The sequence below is a fragment of the Eleutherodactylus coqui genome, chromosome 9 (assembly GCF_035609145.1).
Source record: "Eleutherodactylus coqui strain aEleCoq1 chromosome 9, aEleCoq1.hap1, whole genome shotgun sequence".
NCBI classification, from domain to species: Eukaryota; Metazoa; Chordata; class Amphibia; order Anura; family Eleutherodactylidae; genus Eleutherodactylus; species Eleutherodactylus coqui.
Genome location: NC_089845.1, coordinates 44,039,557 through 44,056,009, shown reverse-complemented (window position 1 = coordinate 44,056,009; position 16,453 = coordinate 44,039,557). Strand labels below are relative to the sequence as shown.

The following is a 16,453-nucleotide window of genomic DNA, read 5'->3' as shown; positions in this document are numbered from 1 at the left end:
AAACGAACTGCATAACTATCCCAGCCCTTTAATGGCATACAGAACGTCGGTACAGCCAAACAAAGTCAAACCTCAGTAAGGCTAACGTCACACGGGCGAGTGTGATATCAGGCTGGAAATCACGGCCGGTATCGCATTCGCCAACATGTGGCCTACCCGCGGATCGATGCGTTCTTATAGCAAAATTGCCTCACATCACTTAAGGGAAGTAGCGATCTTCCGGCATGGCCGACGGCCGTGGCGGAGGATCGCAGATTAACTCCCATTGCATCACACTCGTATGCACCTAGATGGGGTGCCATGCTGCTGCCGGCCCTATTGAAAACAATGGGTGATGTGAGGGCATGACGAAAGATGGGACACGGCACAATTTTTTTTATCACATCGTGGTGCATCTCGCAAACCTCACCCATGTAAAGCCGGCCTCAGAAAAAGGTGTGTGAAGAAAAAAAGTATGAACCTACTTGAAGTGGTACTGAAGGGTTGGCATAGCTGGCTAAATAGATTCTACGGCTCTAAGAAAGGACACAACCGGGCGTGTAAAAGGGCTTTTAGACAAAGTGTCTGCCCCATATTCGCCATCCAGCATTAGCCACTGTGACAAATTTGGCGCGTTTTTAAACTGCCTGGTCTTCCCATACTCCTGTGGGAATCGTAACGATAACAGTCCAGGGTAAGCGCATGCAGTCGGCCAGTTAATGCATGCAGAAAACGTGAATGACTGTCTGCTTACTGTGAATGGCGGTGGTTGGGGTAGGAGAACGCTCCCTGGCCACTTTGCCTCACAGTGCTGTGAGTGATGCCAGCGATCCTCGCTCCTGAGTAACAGCCCAGGAGCGAGCACCATCTGCCCGACAGCTTGTCCCGTGTTAATGGGCCATAAATCTACACTATTAGACAAGACCAGTAAATTGCGCCCCATTGTGGTTCATAGCGTTGGCGTTGTAAGAGCGTCCCTCTAACATCCGGTAGGTCTTCATTACCCGCTCTGCTGCATTCCCTTATTTTTGAGGTTGTTTTTCCTTCTATTAGATGCATATTTGTGAGAGTGCTTTAAAGCTCTCCCAGTGTTTGAAGTGATCTAAGGTGTCTTGATAAGAGGGTAAATAAATAAGCCCAAACTGACAAGCTTCTACTTTGTGTTCTGTCAGTTCGCAGACGCCTGCAGTGTTTAGCGGAGTTCACCGGCTGATAAACAATGGATGTCTCTCCGAAAGCTCATTAAGAACCTGAAAAGAAAGACCTAAAAGGTGCGCGCCAAAGATGTTCTGAAGGATGAATCACCCATACAAACATTTCATGCGATTAGATTTACTTATATACATACAGATAATGCCTTAAAGGGAACCCGCTACCTGCCTAAGGCCGGCTTCACACAACCGGATTCCTATAGCGGAATCCGCAGCAAATCGCACGCTTTGAAGAGTATGTACTTTCACTTTTTCCTTCACACTTACGGATACGGACTGCGAATTCCACATGTGGAGAAAAAAAAAACACAGCATGTTCTATTTTGCAGTGGACTCCATATGGTCGGCCATTGTGCTTATTGTGCTGTTAGGTGTGTTGACAGGGAGCCGGGTGACACATTTTCATAGTCACCTGCTCCCTGGTTCCCACCGCTAAAGTTCAGGCGCCGTACAGAAAGCTGACTCTTTTCAGAGTCCTGAGCGAGCCCTCTCCCATAGACTTGAAGGCGCCATTGAACAATGTCAAAGTTTCATGCGCCGCACGGAGTTCACCGGGTGACCGTGCTGGATCGCGGCAGTAGGGAAGTATAAAAAATATAGAGTCTGACTCCGCCACCTTGCCCAAAGGCACCATGACTCAATTTGCGGTGCTTTAGGCAGGTGATGCGTTCCCTATCAAGCTGCTCATACGCTTTTAGTCTGTGGCCAGAATGGCCATACGCTCATCTCAAGCCAAAGACTTTGTTTTTATAGAGTCTTCTGTAACTTTCCCCTACCACAATCAGTAACTGTATCCCTGCACACAATGTTCTTTTACTAGGGTGGTCTCACACGGCCATATGCATAAAAACACATGCAGTAGTGCCGTGAAGGAGTCGTTTTTGTGCTCATTTGAAAGCACTATGCTGTACTTTTTGCGCTGTTAGAACGGTTCACAGCCGCGCCTGATTTAAAAGGCTGTGGAGCCTCGTTAGTCCCCGGTGTGTTCGAATTCCCATGAACTTGCACAGCGCAGTGCACAAATTACGCAGGTATCGGGTGCACACTCCCCCATAGACTCCTATGGGGTCCATTGTGTACAAATGTGCACCAAGATAGAGCTTGTCGTGGGTTTTATTAGCGCAAAACTGCATAATCTGAAAGAAACTATTGGAATAAATGGGTTCTATTCTCTGCGTATTGAATGCGCAAATACGTTGGTGTAAGCCCGCCTTGATGGGTCCTTTATAAACTAATGGACTCCATGAAGATCTTCTCAGGAATGTGTACCATCTGTACTCCCAGCCTAGGGCCATATTCACATGACCGTATGAGTAAAACATTGCGGGTGTCCCATACGTTTTACTGATGTGTGTGATGCCGTCAGAGACTGCGTATGAGTGGCGAGCGTTGCGTATGTTTTCCTTTCTAGGGCTCCCACTGCGTGGTACGCCGAGAAATGGAGCGTGCTGCGATCTATTTTTTTGCTCATATCCAAACAGTGTTTATACGCTAACAGAATGGATCAACGTATGTCCATTTCCTTTTATTGACTCTATTCACAGTGTGTCATCGGCCATAATACATGCCAAAATCATGGTCAGGTGAATCAGGGGCGGAGTATGTAAGTCATTCACTCGGATGAGCATCACCATCATGTGATCAGGGGCGGAGGATGAGGATGACATCATCACAGGTCCTTCATCTGCAGTGCTGTGCTGCTTCTGATCCCTGTTGTATGGAATGAACAATGCGTGTAGCAGAGCTGTGTGTGTGACGTGCATGTAGCAGAGCTGTGTGTGTGTGACGTGCATGTAGCAGAGCTGTGTGTGTGTGACGTGCATGTAGCAGAGCTGTGTGTGTGTGACGTGCATGTAGCAGAGCTGTGTGGCGCATTGCGCCACCAGAAACACTGCTACTATAATTTCCTAATAATTACTAGTAGGGAGTATAGAGAGACTGAGGTCCTGCAGCCATCTAGCCTTTCATCTGGCTCCTATTTCTTACTAACCTTCCAAACGTAGGTTTTGTTAGCTAAACCACAAATACTGACTTTATTGCTGCAAAACTGCAGTATTTGGTAGTTTCCAGCTATTTCCACCAATGAAAGCCAAAAGTCTCATTGTTTGTACCAGGCACTCCCTTACCAATAGGTGCTAAGCCATAGCTTGCACTTCTTAACTCTTTCATGCTGTCCAAAGATACTGTTATGTTGTCCAGTTGCCCCACAAGTCCTCACAAACGCCTTTTGCGCTGTGCTCTTAATATTCTGCCGTCACCGTGCCTGTGATTACTCACCGCGTTATAAAGACAGCAGTTCAATTGGTCTGCAACAAAAGTCACAGGTCCGCCATCAATCAACGTATCAGCGGAGAACGGACTTCTGTTCCATTATGATTACAGAATACAAAGATCTTCGTCAAACTGCCCAGTTCCACATAATGCAGTTTTATACGTAGATTAATGTATGTCAGGCCTGCAGGGTGCTAATTATGTGCACCTAAAGGTCCCAAATGTATGGGCGTCTTCACACTTGCAAGAAAATCACCCGTTTTTGGAAAGTTGCGAGGGTGAGTTAAAACGTAGAATTATGAAACCATTGATTTGCAATGTTCTTTTTTTTTTTTTTTTTTTTGCGATATCGCCCATTGCTTTTAATGGGGCAGGTGGCAGCAGCGCCGGCCCCATTGAAAGGATGAGAACTTTGAGAAAGATAGGACATAACTCACTGACCGGTGGGGGTGTGATTGTTGGGACCCCTACCGATCGCCAGAACAGGAGCCCTGTGTCCCCTGAGATGACACTATGAATGCAGCGTCGGCGCAGACGCTCGACCACCGCTCCATTCATTTCGATGGGAGTGCAAGCGCTCAGCAATCTCTAGCGCTCTCATTGAAATGAATGGAGCGGTGACCAGGCATCTGCACTGGCGTTCCATTTATTTTGCCAATCTCTAAGGGGACCCCTATTCTGGTGATTGGTGGGGGTCCCAGCAGTCAAACCCACACTGAACAGCTAGTTCTGCAGATAGGGGATAACTATGTGACTGGAATATCCCTTTAAAGAGGACCTGTCCCTGTCAGTACCCAATTGCATTACCCACAATATGACAAGTCTGGAGCTTCCTTTCTTAGAACTTCTACCATGCCTCTGTTATTCTTCCTGGAAATCTCTGAATACATTGACAACTGGGTGTTACCAGTTGTGGGAGTGTCCTTTCACTGTCCAATCAATGTTGAATTATCAGACGGTGTAGACTGACAGACCCCTGTGACATGGAGAATGGTAACACCCACCTGTCAATGTATTCATACATTCTAGGAAGAATAACAGGAACGCGGTACAATGCAGAGTTGTGAGTAAAGAGGTTTTAACTCCGACAACACAGCATGTAGATTGGCGCTGGTTACTGGGGTTTACACGCGGTATGGGGTGATTAGTATGCGGACAGATGGTAGTCAGCACGATACTTTGTCGCGGCACGTATCTCCGTTTACATGAGTGGTTTTAAGCCATATAAATTCTCCAATCAGCCAACGACCGAGCGTTTACTCATTTGTTGGCTCATCGCGGGCGACGATCAGGCAAACGAACGCTTGTACGAACATTCATACCTGATCATCATCCAATGGAAAAGGGCCTTTACTTATATAGTATATGTATAATAAGAAGAAGGTCTAAAAAATACATCATGCAGATGTGGCAGCCGTTACCACAAAGCCAGGACCGGCTGCGGCGGCAGTGGGACAGGCTGCGGCGGCAGTGGGACAGGCTGCGGCGGCAGTGGGACAGGCTGCGGCGGCAGTGGGACAGGCTGCGGCGGCAGTGGGACAGGCTGCGGCGGCAGTGGGACAGGCTGCGGCGGCAGTGGGACAGGCTGCGGCGGCAGCATGACAGGCTGCGGCGGCAGCATGACAGGCTGCGGCGGCAGCATGACAGGCTGCGGCGGCAGCATGACAGGCTGCGGCGGCAGCATGACAGGCTACGGTCAGCTATGCTATTAGTCAATGAAAGTGATCCTATTCACATTAGTGTATATACAATGCATATAATACGCTTGTGAAAAAGCATGCAGCATGTTCCATTTCACCGTGTATTACGTTTGTACAGCCCTAGTGTTCTCTATGGGTTGCGTACTAAACGCTGTACGTATGCAATACATATGCGTATGTATGGAGTTTAAGAGGCAACGGCGCTATGAGAGATCAGAGGAATTAACATGACCGCGTGCGTGCGACAGCTGGGTCACACGGCGGTAATACATTGCACAATACACGCAGTATTTTCCACATACGGCCGTGTGAATGAGCCCTAAGGCTGCTTTCACATCTGCGGTGCGGGTTCCGTTTTCCTGCTGCATTATGGGAGCAGGAAAGGGGAATCCCCTGGCCGAACAGATCTATCTTATGATGGGACAGAATAGCGCTGAACGGACCCCATTGACTATAATGGGGTCTGTTCAGCTGACCGTCATCATGCAGGGCTTTTTCTTCTGGCATTTTGCGTCGGATCTGCGATGGAGGTTCCGGCGCCGATGCGAAAGCAGCCTAATTCTTGTTTTGTAAATGACCCCACGATGCCTTCCCTCTCCTCCTTCAACAGGCGCCATATACAGAAGAGTATAGAGCTTTATATACAGTGTACGTGCAAGGGCTGGGACAGATTAATCCATGCTTTCCTTAAGATGCCCGCCGCGCTTTGGGGGTGCAGACATATCTGGGGATGCTCACTAAGGCCTGTGTGTCGCACGGGCAGTACGCAGAAAATAGAACCCATTGATTTCACAAGCGCTTATTTTGCGTGCGTTTTTTAGTCGTTCCAAAAAAAAAAACGCAGCATGCTCTATTTTGCCGCAGAATCTGCGTGTACGGCATGTGTTGAGGTCAATGACCCGCAACCCATACACAATTAATATTGCATATGGGCGTGGGTACCGCGTCATCGGTAGGCGATGGGGTGGGAAATACCAACAAAAAAAAATTTAAACCCTGTAACTGTACATGACCGCCTGCGAGCCTCCACAATCCAGCTTAATGCGGTACGCAGTATAATCCGCCCCGTCCGTGTGAGCCCGGCCGTACTCTGTGCGCTCCACAGACCTGCGCTGGTCTCCTTAGAACACAAATGTTTCGGGACGTCAATCATTGTTGCCTTAATAGATGAGTGACACAAACCCCCCCGATGTAAAGTAAAGCGGCACTAATATTTTCACTCCAACTAATTAGTGCCGCCGTACAAGAGGAGAAATCGTTCCTAGCGCAGCATGCAGAGTCACAGAAACACATGGCATCCCTGGCGGACAATTATTTTTCTTTAATCAATTGTTCTATTGAGTGGTTTGATTTAATACAGTCTGCAGCCATCACGCTGACTTATAGTCAATTCATTTACTAGGGCTAAACAGTTCTTCAAAACCGGTGCCGAGTGCAGAGAGACTTCAAACAACAATTCATGCAGGAAGAAAAAGGGGAAAACAGAACATAATTGTAGCCGGGAATTGTGGGATACCGAGATACAGAAAGAGAGGAGAAGGGAAACTAAAAAAGTCTGAATACAAAACACAGATATGTATATTCCATCAGCCAAGGATCTGATCTAAAGCCTGGTTTAGACACAACGATGATCGCTCCAAAGATGCCTTTTGAGCGACTTTTGAGCAATAATCGTTATGTGATCACCTTACACTCCGAGTGGGGTATACAGAAGACAAGTGGGGCCGCTTGTCTTCTGCATCCAGCTGTTCTCTGCTCGGTGCGCCCGACTGTTATACAGCTGAGCGCTCCGAGCAGGGTATGCAGAACACAGCTGGACCGCTGTGTTCTTCATACCGCAGCTGTTCACAAGGCGCTCAGCTGTTACACAGCTATGCGTTCTGTGCAGGGTATGCAGAACACAGCTGGGCCGCTGTGTTCTTCAAACCCCGGCTGGTATATAGCTGTACACTCCATGAAGGGTATGCAGAACACAGCTGGGCCGCTGTGTTCTTCATACCCCGGCTGGTATATAGCTGTACACTCCATGAAGGGTATGCAGAACACAGATGGACAGCTGTGTTCTTCATACCCCGCCTGTGTTCTTGGAGCGGGATACAGCTGAAACAATAGTATTCGCTGTATCCCGCTGTGAATTCCTGATAAGGATGATCATTCCCTTTCAGCATGCTGAAAGAGAATCATCAACGACTGGTTAATGAAAACTTCACAATGTCAGTGCAGTTAGACCCAACGATTATCACTCAAAAGACGGCTTAGAGCGATGTTTGAGCGAGAATCGTTGTGTCTAAATCAGCCTTTGATTCTGCTAGTCTGGCAGACGACCAAACCATCGGGAAGAGTTGGAAGTCCTCGGTGGCGGCTCCGCTACGGCACAGTGGATGTCCCAGTCGGTTGCCGACATGAGTAGATCCCAAGGATTGGAGTTCACTGCACTCTTACCTAGTGAAAATATATTTAAGCCATTCCCTCCATAGTACAACCACGGGACCCCTCACCTACTCCGATATGGAGGCACGCAATCGTAGGCAGAACGCAGCAGCCATCCCGCTTTACCTATACTTCTAATTTGGTGCTTTGCAGGAATAATTCCTTGAGCCGGGCTAAGGGTCCTGTCCGACGAGCCGATATTGTTTGCATGATCAAACCAGCAACATCACCGTTCGCTCATTCGCTCTCGTGCCGCCTGCTTAGACACGCCGTTGGCTCTTTCAGCATCTCACATTCTCTGTATAAGTGACTGAATGAACGCGGTTTAAATCGAACGAAAAGCCAACGATGATTTTTATGCCTGCATGAAATGAATGTTACCGTGCCCGACTGCAGCTTTAAACGCACCCCATCATTGTGAAGTGCCATAAAAAGTGCGGCAAAATAGAGCAGACAGCGCTTGAAAAACAAAGCGATAGAAAGCGCTGTGTTCGAATGCAGGTCTGCAAGGCCCCATTGACATCAAAGGGAGCATTCTACCGGTAATCGCGGTAGATGCGCATGTGTGAGAATGGCCTAACGGTATACAATTCACAAGCACCGAGTCATGACGGACGTCATATCGTGACATTTTCTTGGCAGACTGTATTTTTGTGTGATATATCAGTCATCTTAACCCTTCAGCACTCATTTTACCAACCTCGGAAAGATGGAAGGCTGAGTCAACCTTGAGCCGGCTACCTGACCCAAGCGGGGATTGAACCCACAACCTTCAGGTTATGAGCGAGGGCTTTTCTCTGCATTGCTGCTGCCTTGACACTCTGCACCACACGGAGGTAAGTGGATACTCCTCCTAATTGTTGAGTGTAGGAGTTCCAGCTATTGTATAAAATCAAGCACACAGCCATGTCTCCATAGACAAACATTGGTGTGAATCGTACTGAAGACCTCAATGATATTAAACGTTGTGCTGTAATATCTGCTGATTGGATAGATCTGCCCGGGCCAACTTTAGGTCCTACTATTGGGAAGCGGAGGAGTCTGGGAGCAACAACAGCTCAGACACAAAGCGGTAGACTATGTCGACTCACAGGGCAGGGCTGATGAGTGCGGTGGGTACAAATCCCCGACCCCTAACTGTATCAGTTACTACAGAAGTAGTGACAACTCTTCATGAAATAGGCTTCCATCGTCGAGGAGCTGCACAAAGCCCAGAATCCCCATGAGCAATGTCATGCATGGACTCGGAAGCAGTGGAAACTTCCCCCGAAGTGATGCAGTTGGGTGGATGCCCGGAGAATATCCCCTACCTACCTACACAGTGCCAACTGTAAAGATCTGGGGGAACGGCGATAATACGGTAGTACAGGGCTGCTCTTCAGGGTTTGGGCTAGGCCCCTTATTTCATGTGAAGGCCAGTACTAATGCTGGAGTATACAAGAGACATATTAGACAATTGTATGTTTCCAGCTTCGTAACAGTTTGGTGACGGCCCCTTCTTGTTTCAGCATGGCTGTACCCCTGTGGACAAAGTGAGGCCCATAAGGACCTGGTATAACAGGCTTGTTATGAAGAAACCAGCACAGACCCCAACCGTAATCCCATTATACATCTACGGGGCGAAATGGAATACAGATTGTGAATCGGGCATTTTTTTTATCCAGCATTAGTGCTTGACCACCAAAAATACTTTTAGGGCTGAATAGGCAAAATATTGTGGAAAGCCTTTCCATGAGTTAGCGGAACGATTTCCCGGTTTTCTTCAGCCCGGTATATGAGAGATTGTGTCTCATGGAAATCATCAACGTTCTTCTGTGATCAGAGGCGTAACTTGAAGCTCCCGGGCCCCGATGCAAAACTTGCAATAGGGCCCCCAACTATAATGCTTTATTCATAGTACTGGGTTCCCTATATGGAGAAGAGCGGCCTTATGGGCCCCCTAAGGCTCCTGGGCCCGGGTGCAACCGCATCCCCTGCATCCTCTATAGTTACCCCCGGTCTGTGATAGCAAATTGCGTTAGAAACTCTTAAATACTCTCCGCTACATTTATGATACTTTTTAGGCACTTTTGTTTTAAAAATGGGGTCTAACTTTGAGGTAAGGTGGCATGGCTTAAGGTGGGCGAGGTCCTTGCCTAAATACGACACTGGGAGTAAACTAAGTCAACTGATATGTGATATAAAGTTAGATAGAAGTGTCTAAAGATGCTCTAGATTTATCATCCAGAACGAGCCACGGTGATAAATGATTTTAAGGCTGAGGGTGCTTTTACACAGGATGATTACACTGGTCAGCAAATCCAAAAAAAAATATTCTGTATCTGATTTGGAAACTAATTTTGGGGTGCTGAATTCAGTGGAAGAATCAGATTCTACCCATCACGTCACATTTCTGCGATACACCGCACTATTACATAGACAATAATACAGTATTGACAAATATTGTCTGGTTTTAAATACAAAAAAAATAACACTCAGAACTCAATAATGTTTTTCTAGTAATGTATTTGTGAATGAACCTCAAAAATCCCGATATGCTGAGGTAGGAATGAAGAGAAGTGCTTCATGCAGATTACAACAAACACTAAACCGCAGTACAGATAGGCTCATGTCGGTAACCTTCCGGCTCAACTACATTATTCTGCCATCTGGTGACCATTTGTAGAACTTCATCCACTTTGTATTACATTCAAATAAAGAGTTTAGCTTAGTCACTGATTTCATTTTATATAAATACTTCCCCAGAAAATGAGCGCAAACACAAAAACCTTTTTTTTTTAAAAAAATCTAAAATTACATAAAAACCTTACATGATACATCATTTCTAAAGGTAAATTCGGATTCTGCACCAAAAAATCCATACGAATTGATATATCACACACCAGATGCAAAAATCCTGTTGAGCGGTGTAATCGTCCGGATTGCCGCGATCCGGCGAGAATCTGTATGATTATCGTTCAGTGTAAATGCAGGCATTGACTGATTGAGGAACGAGAAGTCGTTTGCTTCTCATTCACTCTTCAGTTTCTGCATGCAGAGAATTGAACAACGTATTGGTCCGTGTAAACAGGCAGATGCTCACTTCTGAACGACTGCCTTACTGTGAATGGAGGCGAGCGGGCCGGAATGATCCCCAGCTCGCTCTCTTCCGATCACTAGCAATATGTAAAAACCTAGGAACAATCATTGCTGGGACGACCTGTTGGGGTATCTGTTGTCCCACAGACCATCCCGTGTAAAGGCACCCCAAGTGTGCAGTGTCTATTAGCCAGTATTAGTACATCTGCCCCAGTAGAACTGGTCCTACCTGACGCTGAATGATCTGCAGGTTCTCTCTAGCCCGGTGTATGAGGGATTGTATCTCATGGACGTCACCAACGTTCTTCTTCTCTCTGAAGGCGTCTCTTACTCTCCTGATGGCATAAGTTCTAGAAGTATAAAAAGTACAGTAAAGTCTCTCATAAACACTTGATTTCCATGTAAATCGCACATTCTTCCGCTTCCTTCCTTGCTCCTTGGGTTTCTCATACACTTCCTCCTGAAAACCACGACTGGTGAAACCTGGTGAAGATTTTCGCTATAGTTTACGGCAATTTCTGGTGGAAAAAAAAATCACAGATTTTGCTAGAGGGAGGAGTACGGAGTGATGACGGTTCAGACGGTGCCCCCTCCCTGGGTAACGAGTCCGCCTGCCGCCTCGCTCATTCATGCACATGGCAATACAGGATGAAAGCACAGATTTCGTAATGAAGGGTCCTTGAGAAAAACATGGCCGCCTGAATGTAATGATCTACAGATGCGACACATCTTACCTTGATTGTGATAGCAGGGTGCAGAAAGTTATCTTAACTTAACCCCTTAGTGACGAAGCCAGTTTGCACATTATTGACAAACTAGTTTTTTTTATCGTCACACTCCAGGAGCCACAACTTTTTAAATTTTTCCTTTGACATAGCCATGGCATCGTTTTTCGGATCATTTTTATGACGTACAGTGTAAAAAATAAATACCGTGGTAACATTATTTCCTGAATCGGCACGATTCCGGCGGTACCAAGTTTATATAGTTTATTTATGTCTTGCTATTTTAACCCTTTCCAATCCACTGTCTGACGTCTGAAGACATTATGATTTAAGGCTGTACAGCTCCGATGTAGGAAGACGTCCGTCGGGATTCTCTTACTGTATATTGACAGCCTCTCTGCTGTCGGAGCCTATCTAACGTGTCACCTCATGCAGTACTGGCTTTAGCCAGCATATAGCGCCGTTGTATAACGGCAGAAAAGGAGTAAGCCCCCTAGGAGAACCAGGATACAAATTGGATTGGAAAGGGTTAAAGATTTGCTCTTGTGTTGCCGCCTTTAACCCTTTCCAATCCAATTTGTATCCTGGTGTTCCTAGGGGGCTTACTCTTTTTCTGCCATTATACAATGGCGCTATCTGCTGGCTAAAGCCAGTACTGCATGAGGTGACACATTGGATAGGCTCCGACAGCAGAGAGGCTGGCAATATACAGTAAGAGAGCCCCGACGGACGTCTTCCAACATCGGAGCTGTACAGCCTTAAATCATAATGTCTTCAGAGGTCAGACAGTGGATTGGAAAGGGCTAAGGGCTATAACATTTTTATTTTTCCATCACCGAAACTGTAAGGGGGCTTCTGTTTTGTAGGATGAGTTCTGGTCTTCATTTAACCAATTTTTGGGAACATATAAAACATTTGGATTGATTTTTTTCTTTTTTTTTTCTAGAGTCAAGATAAACAAAATCTGCAATTCTGGCATGTTTTTTTTTTTTTTTTTTTACATATATTCTTTATTTTTCAATTTTAATAGGGTGGGGGGAGAGGTAACAACAGAAATAGAAATAAATCATTTTTAACGGTGTTCACCCTGCGGTATAAATAATATGTTATATTACTTCTGTACGGAAGTAGGATTATGTCACTACCAAATTTATATAGGTGTTTTTCTTGCAACTTTTTCACATTCTTTCTTTAATTGATGCATCCAAAGACCCCTGGTATTTTTTTTTTATGAACAGTGTTTGTTTGTTTTTTGCAGGATGACTTGTACTTTACAATGACACCATTTCTTGATCCATGCAATGTTTTGATCGCTTTCAATTCCGTTTTTTGTAAGGCGGGATTACCTATTTTCTCCAAGTTTTTCCCTTTTTTTCCATGGCGTGCACTGTGCAAGTTATGTATTGTATTAACTTTTTTCTCTGGGTCATTACGAACACGGCAACACCACATAGGTGATTTTTACAAATTTTTTTATTACACAGTAAAAAGGGGGAAAGGTAGTGTATGGATGTTTGATTTTACTATTTTTATACTTTAACTTTTTATTTTTGTCCCACTGGAGGACTTTAATATCTGCATCTTTTATCACTCTCCTAATATATTACTATACATCAGCATAGTAGTGTATGAGGTCAGTGAGAGGATGCGCCTTATAGGAACCATAGCTGGCAGATCTGGAGGCTATTTTCAAGCTTCTAGGTGCCATAGCAACCCATCTGTACCCCGCGATCACATCCTGTTACCCCTGTCAGCTTTTTATATGCTGCTGTTGCACTGACCGCAGCGTGTAAAGGGTTAAACACCAGGGATCAAAGGTTTCTCCAGTCCCCTATCTGTCATCCAACAGCCAAGCACCCGATTTCCCTTGCACAGTAGACCCCTGCCGGGCTTCTAATGCAGTGCACATATGGGTGGCCGTTAAGGAGTTAACTGATTAAAAAGCTATTGTTCTCTTAACACAAAAAAAACATTGTAAAGTAATTCAAAAGTGTAAATAAACCACCTGATAACACGGCACACTGTGATATCACATCACGTTAACAGTCAAGCTAAAAGGCCCATTTACACGGAGCGATCACCCAAAAAACGCTAAAAAGTGATCGTTTTAATGATCATTGTTGCATCAAAGCGCGCGCCCATCGTGCACTTTTCATACACTGCTAGCTGATCGATAAATTCAGGCCAACCTAAAAATCGTCCTTCAGCCTTATCAGCAGTTCTCCACGGGGAGTGCTGATAGCATTGTTTCCCGTTGGAGAACAATGGAACTGAAAGCAGATAAGAGCCCTCGAGCTATTAACTGCTTTCAGCCAAGGCTTCATTTGCACACTTAATTGCTACTAAGTAGCTACTTAATAGTTTATGCAAAATGATCGCTCAAACTATCCTTTGAGCGATCTTTTAGCAATCATCGCTCTGTGTAAATGGGCCTAAAGAAAGACCCATCTGTATCGTTGTCACTATTGAAGATATACATATGAATGTAGACAAATCCACACAATGAGGAACATTTGTTAAAGAGGTTTTCCAACTTGAAGAGTGTATGATCACTGGAGGACCAACGGCCGGTACCCTCAGTGATCCCAAGAAGTGTGCAACTCAAATGCCCCATGTGAATGCAGAAATGGTGCGCATGCCTCCCTTTCGCTCTATTCAGTTCTACGGGACGAAAAGAGATAGCGGAGTGCATCCATCCACCTCGTCTTGTAGAAGTGAATGCAGTCATGGTCACACATGCACCACTGCCTCGTTCACTCGGGGTATGCAGTTCATGGGACTGCTGGGAGTCGTAATTATTGGTCCCCCAGTGATGAGACCCCTGATCGATCCCCTATGCTGTGGATACATCATAAAGGTCTTTAGTGGGAGAACCCAATTAAAGGGAACCGGACACCCGGAAAATTGTTGTATTCAATCCACCATAGCTGTGTAACGCAAGCAGGACAGTCGTGAATATACACAAAAAAAGCATTGCCGCATTTGCAGGAATTCTTACTTTGAAGGCTGCTCGCTAATTCTTGACATTAGCGCTGGTAGCGATGAAATCTCGTGCCACCCCTCTGGTCATGTCTTCCCCACACATATGCAGCATGTACGCCACGGCTTCACCAGAGCACTGCACATGTGAAGACGCAACCAGAGGGGTTCATGGAACATGTGTGAGACCTCATTTCGATCAAAGCTGCCTTCAAGAGAAAGGAGGCAGAAAACGGGGGAGGGAAGAGGCAGAGTTTGGGCAGTGACATGCTAATTCTTTGACTCGAGGCGGCACATTTACAAAAATGGCGAACAAGTTACAAAGTAATATTTCCTGCAGATGCAACAACGCTTTTAACAGTCCCGCTTACGTTACACCGCCTAACACTACGGCGGCTGAAAGCCATTTTCCAGGTGGCAGCTTCCCTTTTACGTTCCAAGCCTACAATCTGCGGTAAGGCTCCTTTTAGATGCCACGATCTCGTTTGCACATATGGGTGGTGTCATCACCGCCTCGTCCACTCCTGCTTAGGTGGGCAGATTCATCGTTGACTTATCGTTCACATTCCTTGTGTGAAACGCTGAATGCGAAGTGTGCGGGCGAAGCGAGAAATGACGAGCAAACAAGGATTTTTGTATGCCGGCTAAACATGAACGAGAAGCGAACAATTTTCGTGTGTGGCTCAGTCGCTCACATTTATAGTTTGCTTTAGTCTTTTGTGTACAATAATCGTTCGGACTACCAGAAATGGCGGCCGCAGCAAGTCTTTGTTATTAGAACATTACCCCTTTCCAATCCACTGTCTGACATCTAAAGACATTCTGATTGAAGGCTGTACAGCTCCGATGTCGGAAGACGTCCGGCAGGGTATTTTTGCTGTAGATTACTGGCCACTCTGTTGTCAGGGGCCTCTCCAGCATGTCCTATACCGCAGTACTGGCTCTAGCCAGCAGATGGCGCCACTGTATAATGGCAGAAAGAGAAAGCCCCCTAGGAAACCCTGAATCCAAAATTGGATTGCAAAGGGTTAAATATATGCATATATATATATATATATATATATATATATATATATATATATATATATATATATATATATATATATATATGCATTTACATCTGGAGATTAAATTACATTTTTCAGTTAAGGAGCCAAATGTGCCTACGAATTTTTCTGTGGAGCGCTGAAAATATATATTTGCTGAAGATGACTATAGAAAACTGCGGCACAAGAAACACTACGGGCAATAAAAATTACAGGTGAAGTCAACGAGGTTCCGATTTTTAATTACGCTAGTATTGGTCGCCGGTGCTGAGGAACGCTCAGGCTAAATGTCACTCAATTCGGGCCAGAACTGTGGATGTGTAGACCGCACAAAGATACAGATTTAGCCTTTTCTGTAAAGGGTGATTCTGGAGAACTATAAAATGACAATAAACTCGACACAGAATAACTTTAGACAGATGACCATATAGAACAAACCCACCAACAGGCGTAAAGCCCATTTTCAGCCCCGTTTACTTTGTCTAATGATGTTTAATCCTGGATGTTGATATTGCATAAAAGAAAATCACTTTTGCGTTTATTTTCAAAAAGGGGATTAATGACAGCTGTGCCCATTAGATGGAGCCAGGCCGACTCCAGGATGCCTTCTATGGGATCACTGACATTTTGCAGACATGGTTCATACATAATACATAGTGAGTCCCAGGGAGCGAGCTGGCGGTGGCGTGCCACCCTGCTGCCATGCACTAGCAGATGGTGTGTGCTTTTAATTAGGGCCCGTTCACCTAGAATGTGACATGGGTGTGTATTGTTAATACGATTTATTAAAACTGGAAGTGCTCTCATTAAACAGCTGGTACCTTAGGAGGAGCGCCATTGTTCCTGGGGAAGAGGGGAGATGCTTCGCTCCTACGGCAGAAAGGACCGCTGACGTTACAAAGGGCATCTGGTTTGTCTTATGTTGAATGAGGAAAGAAGACGATGGCGCTTGTTATTGAGAATCATTATTCTGTTGGCCGCAGCGGACATCCAAAACACATAACCCTCTCCTCTAATCAAACTGCATTTATCTA

The 16,453-nt window shown here is 45.6% G+C and overlaps 1 protein-coding gene across 2 annotated transcripts in view; it reads right to left on the bottom strand.

Moving 5' to 3' along the window:
- The window catches only part of LYRM4 (LYR motif containing 4), a 123,414-nt gene that overhangs the window by 87,117 nt on the left and 19,844 nt on the right, over positions 1 to 16,453 (bottom strand). For both annotated transcript variants that reach the window (XM_066579302.1, XM_066579303.1), the window contains exon 3: positions 10,899 to 11,019. In XM_066579302.1, coding sequence (XP_066435399.1) covers positions 10,899 to 11,019 — 121 coding nt within the window. The remainder of the gene's footprint in view (positions 1 to 10,898; positions 11,020 to 16,453) is intronic.